This window comes from Marmota monax, unplaced genomic scaffold (genome assembly GCF_021218885.2).
Source record: "Marmota monax isolate L192 unplaced genomic scaffold, Marmota_monax_Labrador192_F-V1.1 WCK01_AAM20220418_F8-fsc00015, whole genome shotgun sequence".
NCBI lineage: Eukaryota > Metazoa > Chordata > Mammalia > Rodentia > Sciuridae > Marmota > Marmota monax.
This window is the reverse complement of record NW_026692194.1, coordinates 26,773,204-26,794,390: the sequence shown is the minus strand read 5'-3', so window position 1 is coordinate 26,794,390 and position 21,187 is coordinate 26,773,204. Positions and strand designations below refer to the sequence as shown.

Sequence of the window (21,187 nt, the reverse complement as noted above, 5' to 3'; positions counted from 1 at the left end):
CACTGAGAGAATGTGATTGTAGTAGAAAGGCTTTGTGGAGGTAGTATTTGAAATGTACTTTGAAAAACATCATTGGAGACTTCAGGTTGTACCTGCATAAAATTAAAAGGACAGTTCAACAAAGAAGTCTTCCATGTTTGTCTTTGGTGATAAATCCTTACCACAGTTCTCTCACACACTTTCATCCTCAGATTGCTGATAGTTTTTTAATTTCCCTCCCAATGCACTCCTTTCCTATCTTTTCTCTTTCAAAACCAATATTACTTAGACTCCTAAGAAACCCAGGAACCCTCTTTTGACTCCTTCCTCAATGTCCTGCCCATCATTCACCAATTTACCTCTAAAATCTCCCTAAAATGTATCTACTTTTCTCTATCCCCAAGCTATTATCCTAGTTAAGACCACCATCATCCCTTCCACAAATTGCTGCAAAAATCTAACTGGCCTTCCTAGCTATAGTTCTGATCTCTTTTAATTTAATTCATGCCCCACAGAATAGTGATCCTTCAAAATTCATCTGTCAGGATCCTGCTTAAACCTTTCAGTGGCTCCTTGATGCTCATGAGATAAAATGCAATAATCTGATTTACAAGATCTGGCCCTGCACTCCAAACTCCAGGTACAGGTACTCAGAACTCCTAAAAAGCTGAGTTTCTTTTGGCCTTCCAAGCGACTACAAATTCTTCAAACTCATTTCCTGCTAATCCTTAGCTAGTTAAATCCCACTTTCATTTAAAATATCACTTCCATCATGCCCAAACATAAGTGTATGGAAGTCTCCTAGCTTCCCATTGTCACCCCAAGACTATTTACTCCCCAGCCCATTCCTTTATGGTATATGCTATTTTCCCATTAAGTAATAACTTCAAAATTCTTACTTTGGGGGCTGGGGGTATAGTTCAGCAGTAAAGCATGTGTTTAGCATACATAAGCCCTAGGTTCAATCCCCAGCATCAAAGGGGTGGGGGAAAAAAAAAGAAAAAAAACACACAACCTTACTTTTTTAATTCATCAGAACCTCCCCCCACACACACACACCTTCTTTCCAAATGAAATCCTATGCAGCACCTCAACTTATAGTGGGGAGTTTCAAAACCCTCTTCATTCATCTCCCTCTCTTATAAGGCATAAAGCACTTCCTTCTTTAATATCTAAGATTTAGAATTAGAAAACCATTGTGCTGTACAATACTGCCTATTCAAAGAAGGCAATATAGTATAGTGGATAGAGCTGTCTTAGAAACTTTAAACTTAGGTTCAAATTCTGATTCTACTCCTTATTGTTAGATCTTGAGCAACGTGCTTTTCAAGATCCATTTCCTCATCTATAAAACTAGGATATTACCATCTTGAAAAGTAAGTCAATGAATGGGTCAGTGAGAAGTATGCAAACATGGTACCTAGGCACATAAGCAAAAACTCAATAAAATACTATCTGCCATGTTTCATTATCAAGTAATATAAGGTAGTTTTAACATTAAATACAAATCTACAGTAATCAACAAAGAGATCAATGAAATGGGATGGAAATCCTGGAAATAAACTAAAAGATATGTAAACATAAATACAGATATGTTTATTCACATGCAAATGAAATAACTTAATTTTTATGAAAACACTAACAATTCAATTGGGGAAAGAAGATCTCTTCAACAAATAGTTTTGATAAATATCAGCATGAAATAAAAGTGAATCAATTCCTAACTTATATCATACACAATAATTAACTTGAAATAGACTACAAATTATGTAAATAAAGCTTTTAGAATACAACATTAGAATATCTTCATGATTTGGTAGCAGGCAAAAAAAAAAATCCTGGAGGGCAATAAGCTTTAAAAACCTGATAAATTTGACTCCAACAATATTAACAGGCAAACCACAGGCTAGAAGAAAATATTCATAAAGCTTGTATCTGAAAAATTGGGACAGTTACCAGAATATATAAAGAACTCTTAAAATTCAATGCTAAATGGAAAATTCAATTTTTTTAATTGATGAAAGATCTGAGCAGACACTACTCAAAAGATGAGTGGTCAACAAGGACATGAAAAAATGCTCAGGATAAGTTATCAGGATAACACAAGCCATACTGAGACATCCACTACATACTCAGCAAAATTACAAAATTAAAGACTGGTAACACCACATATTACCAAAGATGTGAGGCAACTAGAACTCTCATATATTGATGATGGGAATATAAATGGTGCAACTTCTTTGGGAAAATGTCTAGCACTTTCTTATAAACTAGACATCTACCCTACAAGCCATTTCCCTTGGTATTTATACAAGAGAAATGAAAGTATAGGTTTACAAAAGGACTTGTATAAGAACATTATGGTAACTTTATTCATAGAAGCCCAAACTTAAAACATGTATTCCAAGTATCCACTGGATGGATAAAATACGATGTTCGTATAATGGAAAAAAGGACTGAATTCTTAAAAACACAATCTCAAAAGCCTCACCCAAAATACATACCATTATTCCATTTATATGATGTTCTAGAAGACAGAAAATTAATCTATATTGGAATGATAAAATATCATTAGCTATTGCATCTGGGGGATGGGGCAGGGATTGACTGAGAAGGAGCATGAAGGAAATTTCAAGAATAATGGTAATATTCTGTATCTTAGTAGAGACTTAGATTGCACACATTTGTCAAAACTCATTAAATAGTACAATTCACATTTGTGTATTCCACTGCTCATATCTTTCCTAAAAAATAATTAATTGTCCACTAACAACTAAAAATATCTTATAAAAAATCTTTTAAAAAAAACCTCACCCTTTATTTCATAATGAAAACAGAGACTACTAAGCATGAACTCTCTACTCCCCAACATACAAATCCATTTTTACCTCTTTTGCTACCATCTCAGAAGAAAGAAAATCACCACCCTGCCAGAGGTAGTATACCATAGTGTTTAAAATACAGTCTCTAAGGCATGGTAGTGCATGCCTGAAACCCCAGAGGCCCAGAAGGCTGAGGCAAGAGGATTATAAAATCAAGGCCAGCTTCAGCAACTTAGCAAAATCCTAAGACATGTAGCAAGACCCTGTCTTAAAAAACATATATACATATATATATATATATATATACATACATATTCCTATACATATATATGCATACATATATATACACATGTATATTATATGAATTTTTTTAAAGAGTTGAGGATGTATCCCAGTGGTAAACCACCCCTGGGTTCAATCTCTGGTACCAAACCAATGAAAGAAAAAATTAGAATGCAGGACTGGGGATATAGCTCAGTTGGTAGAGTGCTTGTCTCACATGCACAAGGCTCTGGGTTCAATCCTCAGCACAAACAAACAAATAAACAAACAAATAAATAAATGCAAACCCTGAACACTGAAGAAATTAAAGAAGCCACTAAATGAAAGAGTTCCCATGTACATTGATCAGCAGAATTAATATTGTTAAAATGGCCATATTATAGAAAATGATCTAGAAATGCAGTGCATCAAAATACCTTTGACATTCTTCCAAGAACTAAAAAACCCTAAAATTCATTTAAAAAAAAAAAAAAGTACAAAAGAACACCTGTAATCCCAGGAGCTCAGGAGGCTAAGACAGGAGGATCACAAAGTTTGAGGCCAGCTTCAGCAACTTGGCGAAGCCCTAAACAACTTAGTGAGATCCTGTGTCAAGAAAAAAAAATAAAAAGGGCTGGGGATGTGATTCAATGTTCAGCACCCCTGGGTTTAATCCTTGGTACACAAGAAAAAAAATGGGGCTAGGAAAATTGGATATCCATATGTAAAAGATTCATACTACATTACTCTCTCTCACCCTGTAGAAAAATAAATCCAAAATGGACCAAAGCTCTAAGTAAAAGACCTGAAACTTGGAAACTGCTAGAAGAAAAGGGAGAAACACTTGAGATAAGGGTACACATAACAACTGCCTGAATAGAACTCCAACAGCTCAGGAAGTAATAGTAAGAATTGACAAATGGGATAGCATCAAATTAAAAAGCTTCTGCACAGCAAAGGAAACAACTAACAATGAGAAGACAATCTGCAGAATGGGATAAAATCCTTGCCAGCAAATCTTCTGACAGAAGATTAATATCCAGAATATATAAAGAACTCAAAAACCTCAACCCCCAAAATAACCTGATCAATATGGGCAAATCAATAAATGAACCAAACAGACAACTTCTCAAAAGAAGTTATAAATGGCCAATAATTACACAAAAAAAATATTCAACATCTTTGGCCATCTGACAAATGCAAATCAAAAGTACACTGAGGCTGGGGTTGGTGGCACATGCCTGTAATCAGCTGCTCAGAAGGCAGAGGCAAGAAGATGGTGAATTCAAAACCAGCCTTAGCATCTTAGCAAAGCCCTAAGCAACTCAGTAAGACTCTGTCTCTAAAATATAAAAAAGAGCTAAGGATGTGGCTCAGTGATTAAGTGCCCTTGGGTTCAATCCCTGGTACTAAAAAAACAACAGCAATAACAACAACACTGAGATTCCATCTGATTTCCAGTCAGAATGGGTATCATTAAGACAACAAAAATCAGGGGGCTGGTAGAGCACTTGCCTAGCACATGTGAGGCACTGGGTTTGATCCTCTATACCACATAAAAATAAATAAATAAAAGAAAGGTACTGTGTCCATCTACAACTAGAAAAAAATATTTTTAAAAATTCTGCAATAATGTGCAGACTGGAGACGGAGGTTCTGATTTTACAAAAAAAAAAAATACAAAAATCAATAAATGCTGGTGAGGATGGGATTTGGTGGAAATGTAATTAGTACAGTCATTAGAGAAGTCAGTATGGAAGTTCCTTAAAAAAGTAAAAATAACCATGTGATCCAGTTATACCACACCTGAACATATACCTGAAGGAATTATAGTCAGCAAAAACCAGGCACAGTGGTGCATGCATATATCCCCAGTGACTGGGGAGGTTGAGATTATGGAATTTAGGGACCCATCAATGGATGAATAGATAAAGAACATGGGATATATATACACAATAGAGTATTATTCATCCAAAAAGAACAAAATTGTGTCATTTGCAGAAAAATGGAACTGGAGATCATCATGTTAAGCAAAATAAGCCAGACTCAGAAAAACAAGTATTGCATTTTTTTTGCCTCATACATAAAATCTAGGGGGTTAAAAAAAGAGTAGGGGAGCAACATGAAAGTAAATGAAGACTATTAGAGAGGAGAAAGGGCATCAGAGGGAGAATCAGGAGAGGAAAGGGGAAGAGTAGGGGGTGAAATGATCAAGGTATGCTAAATGCATATAGTAGTATGCTATAATGAAACCCATTATTCTGTATAATTAATATGCCCTAATAAAATAAAATTAAAAAGCATAAAATTCTTTTGAAAATGATTTTTATTATTGCATATTGCTTTTACTAATTCATTTTAGAAAAAAATTGTGAATTGTATAAAAAGCATAACAACCTTTTGGAGTTACATTATATTCCGGGATTTATTTGAATGAAAATTGGAAATTTATAATACACAATTTTTTTTGTCTTGATATAAAAGGGTATTTCCATTAAAAGAAGAAGAAGAAGAAAAGAAAGCAGACTCTGTAACCAAATTACTTGGGCAAATCAGCTTTTCCAAATCTCACTTTTCTTCCCTGTGCAATGGAAGAATAACAGTATCTATGAGAATTAAATTGGAGCATATGTGAAGTGTTTAAAGATAGGACCTGACAAACAGTTCAGGGCAAATTCTATTGCTTGTGTTACTGTACTCTTTCCTTGTTCAGTTCCTTCCCCAAAGACTCTTTAACAATTTTGTCACCACCTAGTAAGAAGCAAAAATGTCTTTCCAACCTTGAATTTGAATTCCCTTCTTGCCTAAGCAGTATCTCACTTCTCCTCATTTAAAATTTGGAGGTGGGAGGGCTGGGGCTATTGCTCAGTGGCAGAGCACCTGCCTTGCACATGTGAGGCACTGGGTTCAATCCTCAGCATCACATAAAAATAAATAAACAAAATAATGATATTGTGTTCATCTATAACTAAAAAATATTTTTTAAAAAATTGGAGGTGGGAGCAGGTCATCTGCATTCTTTTTTCATGCATTTGTTCATCTTCTACCCTTTAAATAAAACTGTTCTGATACAAATGATCGATGACCCCTTAGCTGTGAAGTCTAACACTTTTAGGCACTGAGTTACAACTGACATACAATAAACTGTAAATATCTAAAACTGGTCAATATGAAAAATTTTAGCATAGCGGCTCAGGAGGTTGAGGCAGGAGGATAAGTTCAAGGCCAGCCTCAGCAACTTAGCAAGGCTCTAAAAAACTTAGTGAGATCTTGTCTCAAACAAATATTCCCTGAAACCATCAACACAATCAAGATAAGTGAACATATAATCCTCTCTTTAAAACAAACAATGATCTATATTATTTGCATTTTCTAGAATTTCATATAAATAGAATTTTACAGAATATATGCTTTTGGTTTGGCTTTTTCAGCTAAATTAAGACTCAGCCATGTTGTCAGGTGTATTGGTAGTTTTTTCTTTTATTTTCATTTACAATGTTGGGAAAAGAACCCGGGACCTTGAATATGTTGGACAAGTGCTTTACCACCAGCCCTAGTTCATTCCTTCTTATTCTACTATATGGCTATATCATAATTTGTTTATTCATTCTTATACATGGACATTTGAATTATTTCTAGTTTCTGGCTGAACACAGCTGCCATGAAACATTCATGTGTAAGTCTTTCTATAGATACAGATTTCATCTATAGCTTTATTCCTCCTCCCTCCCCAAGCCACCACCAATACTGAGAAATGAACCCAGGAGTCCTCTTCACTGAGTTATACCCTCAGCCCTACATATTTTCAGACAGGGTCTTATTAAGTTGTCCAAAATGACCTTCATCTTGGGTAACTTAATAATGCCATTCTCTTACCTTGGCTTCTGAGTCACTGGGGTTACAGGTGTGCACCACTATACCTGACTATACTTATAGCTTTACTTACATACCTAGAAGTTTCAACGCTGCTTCATTAGATATCAACAGCCAATTACCAGTTGAAAAAGTACAGCTGGATAACCCAAAGGGACTTTTAAATCAACATGTTCAAAAATCATTTTATGCCACTCTTCTCTCCAAAGTCCTCTACAATTCTCTATCCAGATCAAAGGCACTCAATTCAGAAACAACTCTTCCTGTTTCCTTAATTTCCCCCATCAGATACTAGACCCCATCAATACTGCCTTTTAAACATCTCTCAACAAAATAGAATCTATCACATTTCCATTCTAGTTCAAATGTAGCCTTAATTCAAATGTATATCATCTCTTATTTGGACTAACAAACTAGCTTTCTAACTTTTCTCCTTGATTCAAGTCTCATTCTTTTCCAACCCATTTTCTTTTCTTTTCTTTTTTTTATTTTTTAAATGTTAATGAACTTTTATTTTATTCATTTATTTATATGTGGAGCTGAATTGAACCCAGTGCCTCACACATGCTAGGCAAGCACTCTACCACTGAGCCACAACCGCAGCCCTCCAGCCCATTGTCTATTATGTGTGAAAGGGAATTTTCTAAAATTCAAATTTGGTATTACTTTTCTATTTAAAACTTCTCAGTAGCCAAGTGTGCCACCAGTTCTGTTGTAATGCTAGCAACTTCTGGAGGCAGAGGCAGGAGGATCACAAGTTTGAGGCTAGCCTGGGTAATTTAGAAAGGACCAATTAAAAGTGCTGGGGATTAGCTCATGGAATTCACCTAAGGATTCAATTCCCAGTACAAAAAAGAAATAAGTCCTACCACTAAACAAACAAATGACAATAATCCTCCTATGGCTTCTATCTCTTCAAACTCCAACTTAACAAAAAAGTGTATAACCAATTCTCTCTCCAGACTCACCTCATCATGTTCTAACTTAGTCTTTCTGATTATGTTGTTTACCTCAATATCCTTAGTGCCAAAGGAAATAGTCTGAGGTAGGCATGATATATCTGTGGGATAAGACAGGACTTAAGCTGATAGATGGAAAGAGATACAGTGGGACATTCTGAACATTTCAGGAAAAGTGGCAGTACTATCTGGCTAAATCATAAAGAACAGGAAAGATTATGGGAGGGAATCCAGTCAGAAGATCAGAATGAAGCCAGATCATAAATCACCAACAATTCCATGCTAAAAAACTGCACTTTATCCTACATTAAGCTCAAAAGACATCAAAGGTTCTGAACAAGAGTGTGACATGTTCAGAACTATCCTATAATTTCTGAATTTTGGAAAATAGATAAAGGGCAAGTGAGGAGGCAGTGAACTAAGAGGCTATCACATTAATCTAGGAAAGGAGGTTCAATTAGAGCAGTTAGAGGAAGGAATAGAACAATATCAAAGGGGAAAAAACATACAACCTTAGTCCAAATGTGGTCAGTAATGCACAGAGAAAAGTCAGAGATTACTTCAAAGTCTTGAACCAGTCAAATAAAACACTAAAGCTATTAATCAAAAAAGAAATTTAAAAACTGGCAGATGGAGGAGAAGGTGATAGTTTTAGTTTGGGTATTCCCTGACTCGGTTTATTAAAATTGAATGCCTAACAGATGTCAGGCAGTGTATGTAAGGGGAATAAAATGAGGATACGATATCATCCCTGTTCTCTGAAAGCATTCAGTACAGTTGGGGCAAGGGGGACACATAGTAAATTGGAACCAAAATTCACTGCTAAGAGTTAGGATGGGGGCTAAAACAAAACAAAGGAGTAACATCCAATTCAGCCCTGGGGATTTAAGAAAGCTATAGGATTGAGTCCCAGAGGATGAGAAATGTCAAGTCCAGCATATCAGGACATCCCAGGTGAAGGAAACAGCCTATCCAGAGACCTCAGGTGAGAGAACACAAATGGGGCACAGTAGTCTAATAGTCTGAAGGAAGAGTTCAAGATATGGACATATCCACATGAAATGTCCAGCAGGTATGTGAAAAAATGCAGCTTTTGAGCTACATATTTGACCAAGAAATATATTTTTAACTTTGTCTTTGATATCTCAGAACTGTTGCCAGTGGACATTTAAATTACTGGAAGAATCTTACATATCAAGTAGATGGTGTACATTTCCTCTCCTCCCATTAATTCTTCAATGGAACTCTGCTTAAAGTCAAAACTTGGGTTATGTAAATAAGCAAACATCAAACACCACAAGTAGGAATGTGGAAAACTGGAATACATGTCCTGTCTAAACAGGGAAAACATTTACTCAACTCCAGCAGTTTATACTGCCTTGCTAGACTGGGGACTCTAAGTGGAGAGATATTCCTATTCAAAAAAACTGAAAATTGAGATTTTGTGTAGTATTCCCATTTTTAAATATTGGCAAATAATTACATTTAAAAATAAAACAACGTTGTGCCAGTAAAATAAAATGTATCTATGGACAGATTTAACAAGGGCCACCTATGTGGCAATTAGACCAGGTCTGCTTAGCCCCTACAGTGCTCTTTCCATTCCTACAAAGATCCTCATCTTGTATCTTGGTGATTCCCTCAAGATAGGAGCTGCTTGCTTCCAACAAAATGGCCCCAAACTGGTAATGCTTTAGAGGTTTTGTTTTGTTTTAAACACATCTTGAAACAAATTTTCATTGTCCCCTTACCCTGTCAGGATACCAGCTTCTAGAGTCACTGACACATGTCTCCCCTTCTATTACAAGCTAATAAGTTTTCAGGTAAAGCAAAAGTAAATAGAATAAAACCTGATGGAATGCTTAATGAATCAAATATAAGATATATAACATCTCTTTGATTTTCTTAGAAATTATCACAGAGATATTTGCAACTAGTGAAACACTTGAGAGGGAAAATCATAACATAAATTTGAAAGAGCAAATTCTACTAACAAACCAAATAGTTTCCATTGTCATACATCAAGAGGGAGAGGGGGACAACAGGTCAAAAGGAAAGTAAAAGTTGCTAGCCTTGGAAAAATATCATACCTTTTAAGATATTTATGGTAAAGTATAAATGTTCTGCATCAAAGGTACACCATTATCTCAATTCTCAGGAGGAGCAAAATGATATTTTAACTAGAGAGCCTGACCATTCTTTGAGCAAAAAGAAGAAACAATATAAAAACAATGTCTATTGAAAAGGTAAATGAAGAAAAGGAAACAAAAATAATAATCTGTTTTTAAATTCATTCAAACACACCGATTTCAGATGTTTTAATACTGTATTTACTGTCACAATATTGCTTTAGAAGTTTTTACACTTGCAACGTAACTTTACTTAACAAAGAGGCAAGCTGAAAGTAACATACATAGGTTAAAAATTCTTAATAAACCAAATGACCATACTAACATTCTCAAACCACCCAAACCCCCGCAAAATCTGAAAATAGTGGCAAGGGCAACAGCCCCTGTAATGGGTGAGCGGGGGTGTCAGCAGACTGTAGAGTTATTACTGAGGACGAGCAGAGCAAAGCAAAGCAGGCCTCGTTCTCGTTGGCAGGCAAGCTCGCAATTACTTAGAGCAAGCATTATGACCAGAGCATTCTTGAGCCAGTAAAACGAGAGTACTGGACACCTAAAACCGGAGGCTGACAGCAGCTCTGCCGTAAGACCCAGAAGGCGGAAAAGTGTCCTGCTTTGACCTCCAATGAAAACTGAAGCTCCTCCAATTGTTGTCTGAATCAAGGGGCAAGGCAACGGCGGTTGGATTATTCGGACAAACTGGCTTCCTGCGGCCTTCCCACTCATCGGGTTAATGTCAACACCGAGAGCCAGCCTAGAGTAGGGAAACCTAGTGTGCGCGGTCCTTCCAGGAGAGTTGATGAGACAGGGAAGAAAGACTGCCCTGTGCGCCCCGCCTCCCTAGCCCTCGCCCAGCCTGGCGCCCGCGCTGGGGGCTGCAGCCGGGAAGCGGAGTTCCCCGCGCTCCTCACCTTTTTCAGCGCAGGCACCAGCAGCCCCCGCCACTTGGGCGCGTTCTCCTCGCTGAAAAACTCGTAGGGCAGCTGCTGCGCCTGCATGGTGCCCCCAGGGCGCCTCTGGGCGGGGAGAGGGGCGGCTGCGGCGGCGGCCGGGCCGGGGAGCCGCGAGAGGGCGAGCTCGCAGCGCGGAATAGGGCCGGGGCTCCTCCGGACGGCCCGGCCCCCTCCCGGCGCCGCGCGGCCGGGCTAGCCCTGGCGAGGCGGCTGGGGGGCGAAGCCCGCACCCGGCCACCCACCCGACACCAGCACCAGCCGCGGAGAGCGAAAGCAGCCCGCCGGCGGCGGCGGCATCCCGCACCACCGCCCCGGGGCCAGGCCCCCCGCCCCTCCCCGGCCCGCCGGCGCCGCCCCGGGCTGCCCTCCGCCGCGGACGCCGCCCGCCTGCCGGGGCCGCGCTCCCGGGCCCGGCCTGGCCCGCCGAGGAGCGGGCGGCTGGGGGAGGGCGTGTGGAGGGACGCTCCGACCGCGGCGCCCGCTCTGCCCAGCAGACTCCCGAACGCCAGACCCTCCCGGCGCGGCGGGGCTGCGGCTGGGGTCTAGCGGGGGAGGGGACGAGCCCGAGGTCGTTGTTGGGGAATCTGGCTGCCCCGAGCTGCCGCCGCGGCCGCCGCCGACGCCGGTGTAGCGCTGGAGCTTCCTACTAGAACACTGAACCTGCTCACTACTGAGCATGCGCCGCCGGGCTGGGCCGGTTCGCTCCGGGTTTTCCGGCTCCTGGTGGAGGAGGAGGGACGCGCGAGAAAGGGAGGGCGCCCGGCCGGGCAGTGGCTGCGCTCCCCGGGCTGCAGGGGAGGGGCGAAAGGATCCTTGAAGGCGAAGCCGGGCCGAGGGCGGCCCGCGGGGGATGGGGATGTGAAAGCTAAGGCCTCGTCGAATCCCACCCCACTCCTGAAGGCGCGGGGCCTTTCGTTTCGGAGAAGGCCGTGTGTGTGTGTGTGTGTGTGTGTGTGTACTTTGTTCCCGAGCATGAAGATAAGGACTGCCCAGAACAAGCAATGTATAGTAAACAGACTGCACAAAAGATAGGTTCCCTCTCACGAAAGCTACTGCTCAATATTTACCGGGTAGTGTAAGTGATTGCAGTGTTTTCAATTGGTCTTACCGTATCATCGAGAATAAATGTACGTGTAGTATTGATTTTGTGATTAGACTCGATCTGTTCAAACCCACTTCAAATGTGAACTCCAATAATCACTTACTTCCAATGGAGGTTGAGACCTCTTTTACAGTTCCAGATCCCAGAGCATTTTACTTATGCCCCCCTCAGGATACATACATGCACACCTCCCTCCCGCCCCCTCCTCCTCTTGGAACTAGATGATAAGCTTCTGGGAGGCATATTTTTCCATCAACGGCTCTACCCAGGATAGGCACTTAGTGCTTATGAAATGCTAAAGAAAGAGCATCTATACATTGTCCTTCCATCCCAGGGATGCAGATGTTTGTTAATAATAGTGGTACTGTGTGGCACAGTGCCGCAACCTTAACACCTCACAGTTTATCATTAAACACTTTCTGAAAATCATCTCATTTAATCATAATTACCTATTGTTTTCACTTCACAGGTGAGAACTAGTCTGGGTTAAAGTTGACACTGTGTTCTGCTATTCTGGAGAACAGTAACAAGGATAACATAGATGAGAAATGTTTAAGCCATAGTTATTACTCTTTACTCTGAGAATCTGTATAAAGTCTTAGATTCTTTCATTTTTAAATGTGCACACATAATTTACATTTTTAAATTCCCCACACTTTTAAAGTGTTCACAAATCCTCTGGTTAAGACAGTAGAGGAACCATAGCTTGGAGGGGTGTTGGCAAATGAAAGGGGGGTTCAAAGAACATGTCAGTCATATTCAAATGTTTAAAGAGCTGTGATATGGTTTGTGTGGTGCTACATGACTGACCCAAGATCAGTTCTCTGTGGGAAACTATTCCTTGGCTTCACATTTCTCTTTAAACACATTTCAAACTTCTTACCATAGCATCTGGCTCCTATTTACATTCTCAACGTTTTCTCACCATTCTAAACCTTGGCTCTCCACTCTCCAGTTACCCTGGCCTGGTATTCCTAGAAAACACTAATCTCTTTCCTGTTTCAAAGGACTGGAGTTTCTCTCTGGAATTCCTAGCTATTCACTTTGCTGGTTATAAACATCACGCCCTCCCTCTGATCGGTCCAAGTAGTTCCCATCTATATGTTTCTACCATAAGCCTTGCATATTTCCCTGCTAGCACAGGCCTGTCTATTTTTGTCTTTGGTCCCCCTCGCACTAAAACGTAAACTCCTAGAGAACAGTGTCTTGTTCATCATGGTATCCCCAAGACCTACGGTGCCTGCACAATCGATGGTAACATACATTTCCGAAAGAATGAAAGTTGCATGGACGAAACTTTCAGAGACTCTATCATCAAACTTATCCCCCCCAAAATCACGCAATCTTCGAGGGTGTGCAAGTAAAAACTACTTTCACTCACTCCGGGACGTTAGGAGCGTTCAGTGGTTGGAATTGTTAATCTACAAGCTCCCCTTCAATTAGGAAACCTGTATTAATTGCCGAGGGAATCAAGTCCTAGAAACATGAAGTACAGAACGGGCTGGTCACACTTAACGGCCGAAGCAAGTTTTCACTACTAGGGAAGTCCGGGAAGCAAAGAGAGCAAGCGCTGGAGGAAAGTTACAGCGAAGACTCTAAGCTTCTCAGCCCAGTAATCTAGGGGGAGTGTCGGGGCTGGCACAGCTAAGGTCACGGAGCACTCAAGCCCCTCTCAACTGCTTGCCTATATCTCTTGGGACAAAACAGTACTCCTATCGGCACGCAACAAGAGAAGACTGCCACGCCAGACTCAGAAGCTTGTGAGCTTAGATGCAAAACTCCCCGGGTCCGTTCAACTTGAACCGCGGATTGAGGTCCCGTCGCGCATGCGCAGATACTTCAATTTTGACGCCCCTCCTCAGATCTAACTAGCCTCGCGCCCTAGCGGACGTGACGCACGGGGGCGCGTCCAGACGCTGTAGCCGAAGCCCGAGGCGGGGCGCGTCCAGGCTGGGTAGCCGAGTTCCGAGTGCGTCGGAACTGGGGCGGCGAGGGAGGGGGCAGGGAGGACGTTCAGCCCTTAGGTGGGCCCTCTGCAGGTGGAAGTGAAGCGCTCGTGCTTTTCTTGGTGTCGCTGGCCAGGACTGTGACGCCTGATTCCGCTGCCTCCCCGCTGTCAGAATTATCTACCTGAAGCAAACTTTTGTTCAAAAGCTTCCATTGGAGCCCCAGGATAAAGTCCAGAGTCCTTAACCTGATACTCATGGCCTTGCACAATCAAGCCACTGCTCTTTCCTGCGAACTCTCCCACTCAAAATGAACTTACCGTGCCTCCTACAAACCCATCACTTGAATGTTTCCCGTATGCACTGTTCTGTGTGCCTGGAAGGCCCATAACCTTTTTCTCCAATTCCAGCAACACAGCCCCAACCCAGAACCCAGGTTCTTTCTCTTGGTGGAACTGGCACCCATGCTGCGGGCTCTCAGCTCCAGTGCCACCTTCTCTTTGAACTCCTTCCAAGCTTTCATGCAGGATTCCTTCCTTAGGATTTTAGGGCCTGACAGGCATCACCAACAACTTTCAACCATTAGCCAAGTTAATGTATTCCCTCCTCTAGGGCAATATCCACCCTTCATTCTTTTCCTTCATTTAGATCTCTACCTTCAATTCCAGTTGTCCAAATACAATAGCATGTCCCCAGAATATTCATGAGATAAAATAGTGGCTGAGAAAAACGGCTGAATGCCAACCTTTTATTTACCTTTAGCTGATACTTGAGTCTCTTACCCTCGAACCTCCTTTACTCCCCTGTCCCTCACGAAGATAGTACGAAGCAGGGTAGGTACAATTAGGAGAGATGATCAAGGGATCTTTAAGATACACGGAACTATTCTGTGCACATCTTCTTCAGGATCCCTACAGAGTCCAGCTTTTTGCAAAAGCCTCTCCAACTGATTGAAAGTGTAATAAATTCTCAAAAGGCAACTTTTATTCCCTAGATGTTTCTTCATTAAATGTGATAAACTAAATCTAAAAAGTACATGGAAGAGCATGAAGCTAATTTGCTAATTGCCATTTAAAACGACATGGTAGGAGAATTTGACATAACAGATACGAATATTGATTGCATAGCTAGAGAAATTAAAACAATATGGTGGGCTGGGGATGTAACTCAGTGCTAGAGTGCTTACCTAGTATGCACAAGGTCCTGAATTCAATCCCCAGCATTACAAAACGATGTGGCATCAACACAGGAACTGATAAATAAACCAATGGATCACTAGTGAGCCAAATATACAGAAACCTCTGATTCATTTATTTTTTTTTTTGGGGGGGGGGCTTTCTTCTTTTTTATTTTTTTCAGTACTGGGGATTGAAACCAAGGATATGTTACCAATGACCTACATCCCCTACACCCCCCTTTTCTTTTTGAAACAGGGTCTTACTAAGTTACTGAGGATCTCAATCAGCAAGTGCAACCAAGCTCAGCTAGAAACCTGATTTATGGCAGAGGAGATGTAGCCAATGACTTGGGAAAGGATATACTGTTCATAGACAATTGATAAATACATATAGAAAAAGGTGAAATAACATCCTTAACTCCCACCCTACACAAAACAATCCCTTTGGATTAAAGGTTTTAAATGCAAAAGACAAAATTATAAAACTATGAGAAAGAAATAAAGAATACCTTTATGAGCCCAAAGTAGAAAAGTGAAAGGATAAGACAAAATAAGAGCAAGTCATTGCAACTCACATAACCAAAACAGAATTAATATAGAGAATAGGTAGTTTACTTGGAGAAAATGATGATTAGGAATTTATCTCAATAATCAAGGTATTATTCGAAGTGAAATAAGCCAGTCCCCAAAAGCCAAAGGTCAAATGTCTTAGCAGATATATGGAAACTAACCCACAGTGTGGGGAGGGGGTAGAAATTCAATGGATTAGACTAAAGGGAATGAAGGGACGGGAAGGAGAATAGGAAAAGATATATATATCTCACAATGAATCCCACCATGGTGTACATCCACAAGAATAGGATCCTAAATAGAATAAGATACATTCCATGCTGTATAATTATATCAAAATGGATTCTACTGTCATGCATAACCTAAAAAGAACCAATTAAAAAAGACCAGGGAAATGCAAGCCAAAATAATAATATTAATAATCAGGGGAATGCAATGAAGTCAGACTTGATGGCACACCCTTGTAATCCCAGCTACTCAGGGGACAGCGTTGGAGGATCACTCCAGACCAGGAGTTCAAGACAAACCTGGGCAACATAAGGGACACCTGGTCTCACAAAACAAAAGAAAACAAACAAAAAGACCCCAATGAAATATGATTTTGTGCTTATGTAATTGACAAAAAAAAATAAAATTGAACAAAACTAAGCTTTGGTAAGGATGTGAAGCAACTGAAATTCTTATCCATTGCTAATAGCAAAATAAACAAGTGCAACCATTTTTGGTAACTATCTTTTCTTAAAAGGTAAACATGGATATGTCCTATATAAACTAACATAGGATATATTCACACAACATATATATCCCAAAGAAATTCTTTCACATTTGGACGAGAAAGTTTTTCACTGTATTGTTTGTAATAGCATAAGCAGTAAAATGAATAACTAGATTGTGGGATAGAGTAGCAAAAATTAATAAACCACACCTATATACAGGAACATAAAGTAAAACACAGGCATCTGCCCTCTGTAGTAAAGTTCAAAAAACAAGTAGAATTAAATTGTATGCTATTTAGTGTGGAATCCAGCCTCCAAGATTGTCCAGTGAGCCTTGCCCCCTGGTATCCATGCCTGGTATCTACCCAACTCCCAAAATGAATAAATAACCCTATTCAAGCCAAAGTCCCATTTTGTAGAAATTGTGTGTGTGATGACTGAAGCAGTCTTCAAAGAAGATGTGGCTTTAGTCCTTTTTTATTGGATCCTGCATTCTTGGGGAAGCCCATGGCCATGTTTTAAGGACACTCAGCAACTTTATGCAGAAGGCCATGTGAAATGGAAGGGAGACCTGCTGTCTCCAATCATGTTAATGAACCAACTTAGATGTAGATCCTCCAGCCCCAGTCCAGTCTTTAGATGACTGAAACCTTGTAAGAGATCCTGGCTGGGTGTGGGAGCACATGCCTGTAATCCCAGCGGCTTTTGAGCAAGAGGCTCAAAAGTTCAAAGGCCAGCTTCAGCAACTTAGCAAGGTTCTAAGCAACTTAGTGAGACCCTATCTCAAATAAATAAATAAATAAATAAATAATAAAAAGGGCTGGGGATGTGGCTGAGTGGTTAAGTGTCCCTGGGTTCAATCCCAAGTAAGATCCTGCATCAGAAACACCATAATCCATTTCCAAATTATTATTATTATTATTATTATTATTATTATTATTATTATTATTATTATTTTGGTACAGGGATTGAGCCCAGGTATGCATAACCACTGAGCCACATCCCCAACCCTTTTTATTTTGTGACAGGGTCTCCCTAAGTTGCTTAAGGCCTCCCTAAGTTGCTGAAGCCGACTTTGAACTTGTGATCCTCCTGAGCCACTGGGAGTAAAGACATGTGCCACCCTGCCTGGCCCACTTCTAAATTTTTTTACTTACAGAAACTCTGAGGTAGTAAATATGTGTAGCATCAGAATACTAATACTTTTATCGGACATATACTGTTAAGTGGTAAAATTTGTATGTCTTCTTTGGAGAAATATCTATTAAGATCATTTGGTCCCCTCTTTAATTGGATTGCTATCTTTATTTTTATTTTTTAATTAATTAATTAATTTTACAGTAGAATGCATTTTGACATATAGTACACAAATGGAGCACAACTTCTCATTCCTCTGGCTATACATGGTTCAGAGTCACTCTACTAGTGTAGTCATACGTGTATACACGGTAATAATGTCTGTCTCTTTCTGCTGTCCTTCCCATTCCCCCAACCCCACCTGTCCCCTGATTCCCCTCTACACAAACCTATATTCTTCCCTATCTCCCCACCCCACCCCCTGTCCCACTATGGATCAGTATCTGCTTATCAGAGAAAACATTTGGCTTTTGGTTTTTTGGGATTGGTTTGTTTCACTTAGCATGATATTCTCTAGTTCCATCCATTTACCTGCAAATGCCATAATTTCATTCTTCTTTAAGGCTCAGTAATATCCCATTGTATATATGTACTTTTACTTTATTAGATTGTTTATCTTTCTGCTATTGAACTGTATATTTTTCTACATATTCTGGATACAGGTCTCTTATCAGAGACATGATTTGCAAATATTTTCTTTCATTCTGAAGTTTTTGTTTGCTTTTTTTTTTAATTTTTTTTTAATTTTTTATTGTGGGTTGTTCAAAACATTACAAATTTCTTGACATATCATATTCCAACTTTGATTCAAGTGGGTTATGAACTCCCACCTTCACCCCATACACAGATTGCAGAATCACATCAGTTACACATCCATTGATTTTCAAATTGCCATACTAGTGTCTGTTGTGCTCCGCTGCCTTTCCCATCCTCCACCCTCCCCCCTCCCCACCTCTCCCCTCCCCTCCCCTCCTCTCTCTCTACCTCCTCCACTGTATAACCCTGAGGGTCTCCTTCCATACCATGCAATTTCCCTTCTCTCTCCCTTTCCCTCCCACCTCTCATCCCTGTTAAATGTTAATCTTCTTCTCCTGCTCTTCGTCCCTACTCTGTTCTTAGTTACTCTCCTTATATCAAAGAAGACATTTGGCATTTGTTTTTTAGGGATTGGCTAGCTTCACTTAGCATAATCTGCTCTAATGCCATCCATTTCCCTGTTTGCTTTTTTGATAGTGCCTTTTGAAGAAAAAAGTTTTTAATTTTTTTTTTTGGGTGGTGCTGGGGATTGAACCCAGGGCCTTGTGCATGAGAGGCAAGCATGCTACTAGCTGAGCTATATCCCCAGGCCCCTTAGTTTTTAATTAAAAAATATATATTTTTTTTAGTTTTAGGTGGACACAATATCTTTATTTTACATTTATGTGGTGCTAAGGATTGAACCCAGTGCCTCATGCATGGTAGGCAAGCACCCTACCACTGAGCCACAATCCCAGCCCCCAAAAGTCTTTAATTTTGATGAAGTCTGATTTGTCTATTTTTTGTTGTGGTCACTTGTGCTTTTGGTGTCACATCTAAGAAGGTCATGAAGATTTATACAGCCCCCCTCCCATATTTTCTTCTAAGAATTTGTAAGTTCAACTCTATAATTAGGTCTATGATTCATTTTGAGCTAACTTTTGTGGGTGGTGCAGACATCCTTTTTAAAAAAAGTTTTTAGTCGTAGATGGACACAATACCTTTATTTATTTATTTATTTATTTTAATTTCAAGTGCCTCATACTTGCGAGGAAAGTGCTCTGCCACTGAGCTACATTCCCAGCCCCATCTTTATCCTTTTGCACAAAGATATACAGTTGTACCAGCACCACTTATTGAAAAGATTATTCTTTTCCAATTGAATTGCCTTAGAATTATTATTAAAAATTAGCTGACTACAAATATCAAGGTTTATTTCTAGACTCTCAGTTGTACTCCATTGTTCTATGTCTGTTCTTATACCATGATTGCTATAGCTTTTAGTATATTTTGAAATAAAAAATATGAATCCTCCAAACTTTGTTTTTTTCCAGAATATTATGGAACTGGGTGCAGTGGCACAGGTTTCTCTAACGCCAGTTATTCTGGAGGCAAATTTAACACCAGCCTGGACAACACAGTGAGAACCAGTCTCAACTTTTTTTAAAATGAGGGCTGGAGATATGGTTTAGTAGTGAAGTGTTTTCCTAGCATGTGCAAAGCTCTGAGTTCAACCCCAGTACTGAAAAGGGGAGGGGGGAAGCATGTTTTGACTGAGTCCCTTGCAATTTCATGTGAATTTTGAGATCTGCTTTTCCACTTCTTCAAAAAAGGCAGCTGAGATTTTGATAGGGATTGCATTGAATCTGTAGATCAGTGTGTGAATATTACCTTCTTAGCAATATTAGATCTATTTTTTCTATAAACATGGGCTATCTTTTCCTTATGTAGGTCTTCTTTAATTTTTTTCAATAGTGTTTTGTAGTTTTCACAGTATAAGTTTTGCCTTTCCTTTGTTAGATATACTTCTAAGTGTGTTATTCTTTTTCATCCTCAAATGCACATTCTTTGCTCTGGAGATGCCTTTTGGACTGTCTTTGGCAGATCTGCATCAAGATCCCTTGCCCTTTTCGGCTTCCTGTTTCACCTTTCCTCTCACAAATGTTTTTTTCTCAGCAATGCAAGCAGCAGTGCATGCCTATGATCCCAGTTACTTGGGAGGCTGAGACAGGAGGATTCCAAGTTCAAGGCCTGCCTGGGCAACTTAGCAAGATCCTGTCTCAAAAAGTGTGAAAGGGCTAGGGATGTAGCACAGTGATAAAGCACCCCTGGATTTATTCCTCGGTACCAAAAAATAAAAATAAAAAGAGGCTAGGGAAGTGATTCAGTGTTAGACTGTCCAGTACCAAAGGGGGGAAAAATATCAGAAAGCAAACTGATTTCTTTCTCAAAATATGTGCAGAAACTGTTATGGCTAGGTAAGTAAAGAACTTACAGTGTATTCTATATTAGGCTATGTTTTATTCTTTACTTTTTTGTGCTTGTTACTTGTACAGAATTCATTATACAGAATGATGGTTTCATTGTAGCATATTCTTACATACATTTAACATATTTTGATCATTTCTGCCCTCCACCTCTTTCTCCCCTCCCTTTCCTCCTGTTTCCCTACTCCCAGATCCCCTTCCTCTTCTCTAATAGTCTCCCTTTAATTTTATGTTGTCCTTCCCTCCTGATAAACCCCACATCTGAGAGAAAATATGCAACACTTGTCTTTCTGAGTCTGGCTTGTTTTGTTTAACATGATGATCTTCGGTTCCATTTCCCTGAAAATGATGTGATTTTGTTCTTCTTTATGGGTGAATAATATTCCATTATGTATTATCACATTTTCTTTACCCATTCATCCAGTGTTGGCTGATTCCATAACCTGGCTATTGTAAATTTTGCTGCAATCAATATGGATAAGCAGGTATTTCTTTTTTAGAATTTATTTTTTAGTTATACATGGACACAATGTCTTTATTTTATTTATTTTTATGTGGTACTGA

At 39.9% G+C, this 21,187-nt stretch overlaps 1 protein-coding gene across 2 annotated transcripts in view; it reads right to left on the bottom strand.

Annotated features, from left to right (window-relative positions):
- Nucleotides 1-11,172, bottom strand: part of Sos1 (SOS Ras/Rac guanine nucleotide exchange factor 1) — a 116,112-nt gene extending 104,940 nt beyond the window's left edge. The window contains exon 1 of one of the 2 annotated variants that reach the window (XM_046425453.2): nt 10,932-11,172. In XM_046425453.2, the coding sequence (XP_046281409.1) occupies nt 10,932-11,018 (87 nt within the window). In that variant the 5' untranslated portion in view covers nt 11,019-11,172. The remainder of the gene's footprint in view (nt 1-10,931) is intronic. The other variant, XM_046425447.2, reaches the window with a different exon arrangement.
- Nucleotides 11,173-21,187: the final 10,015 nt, after the last annotated feature.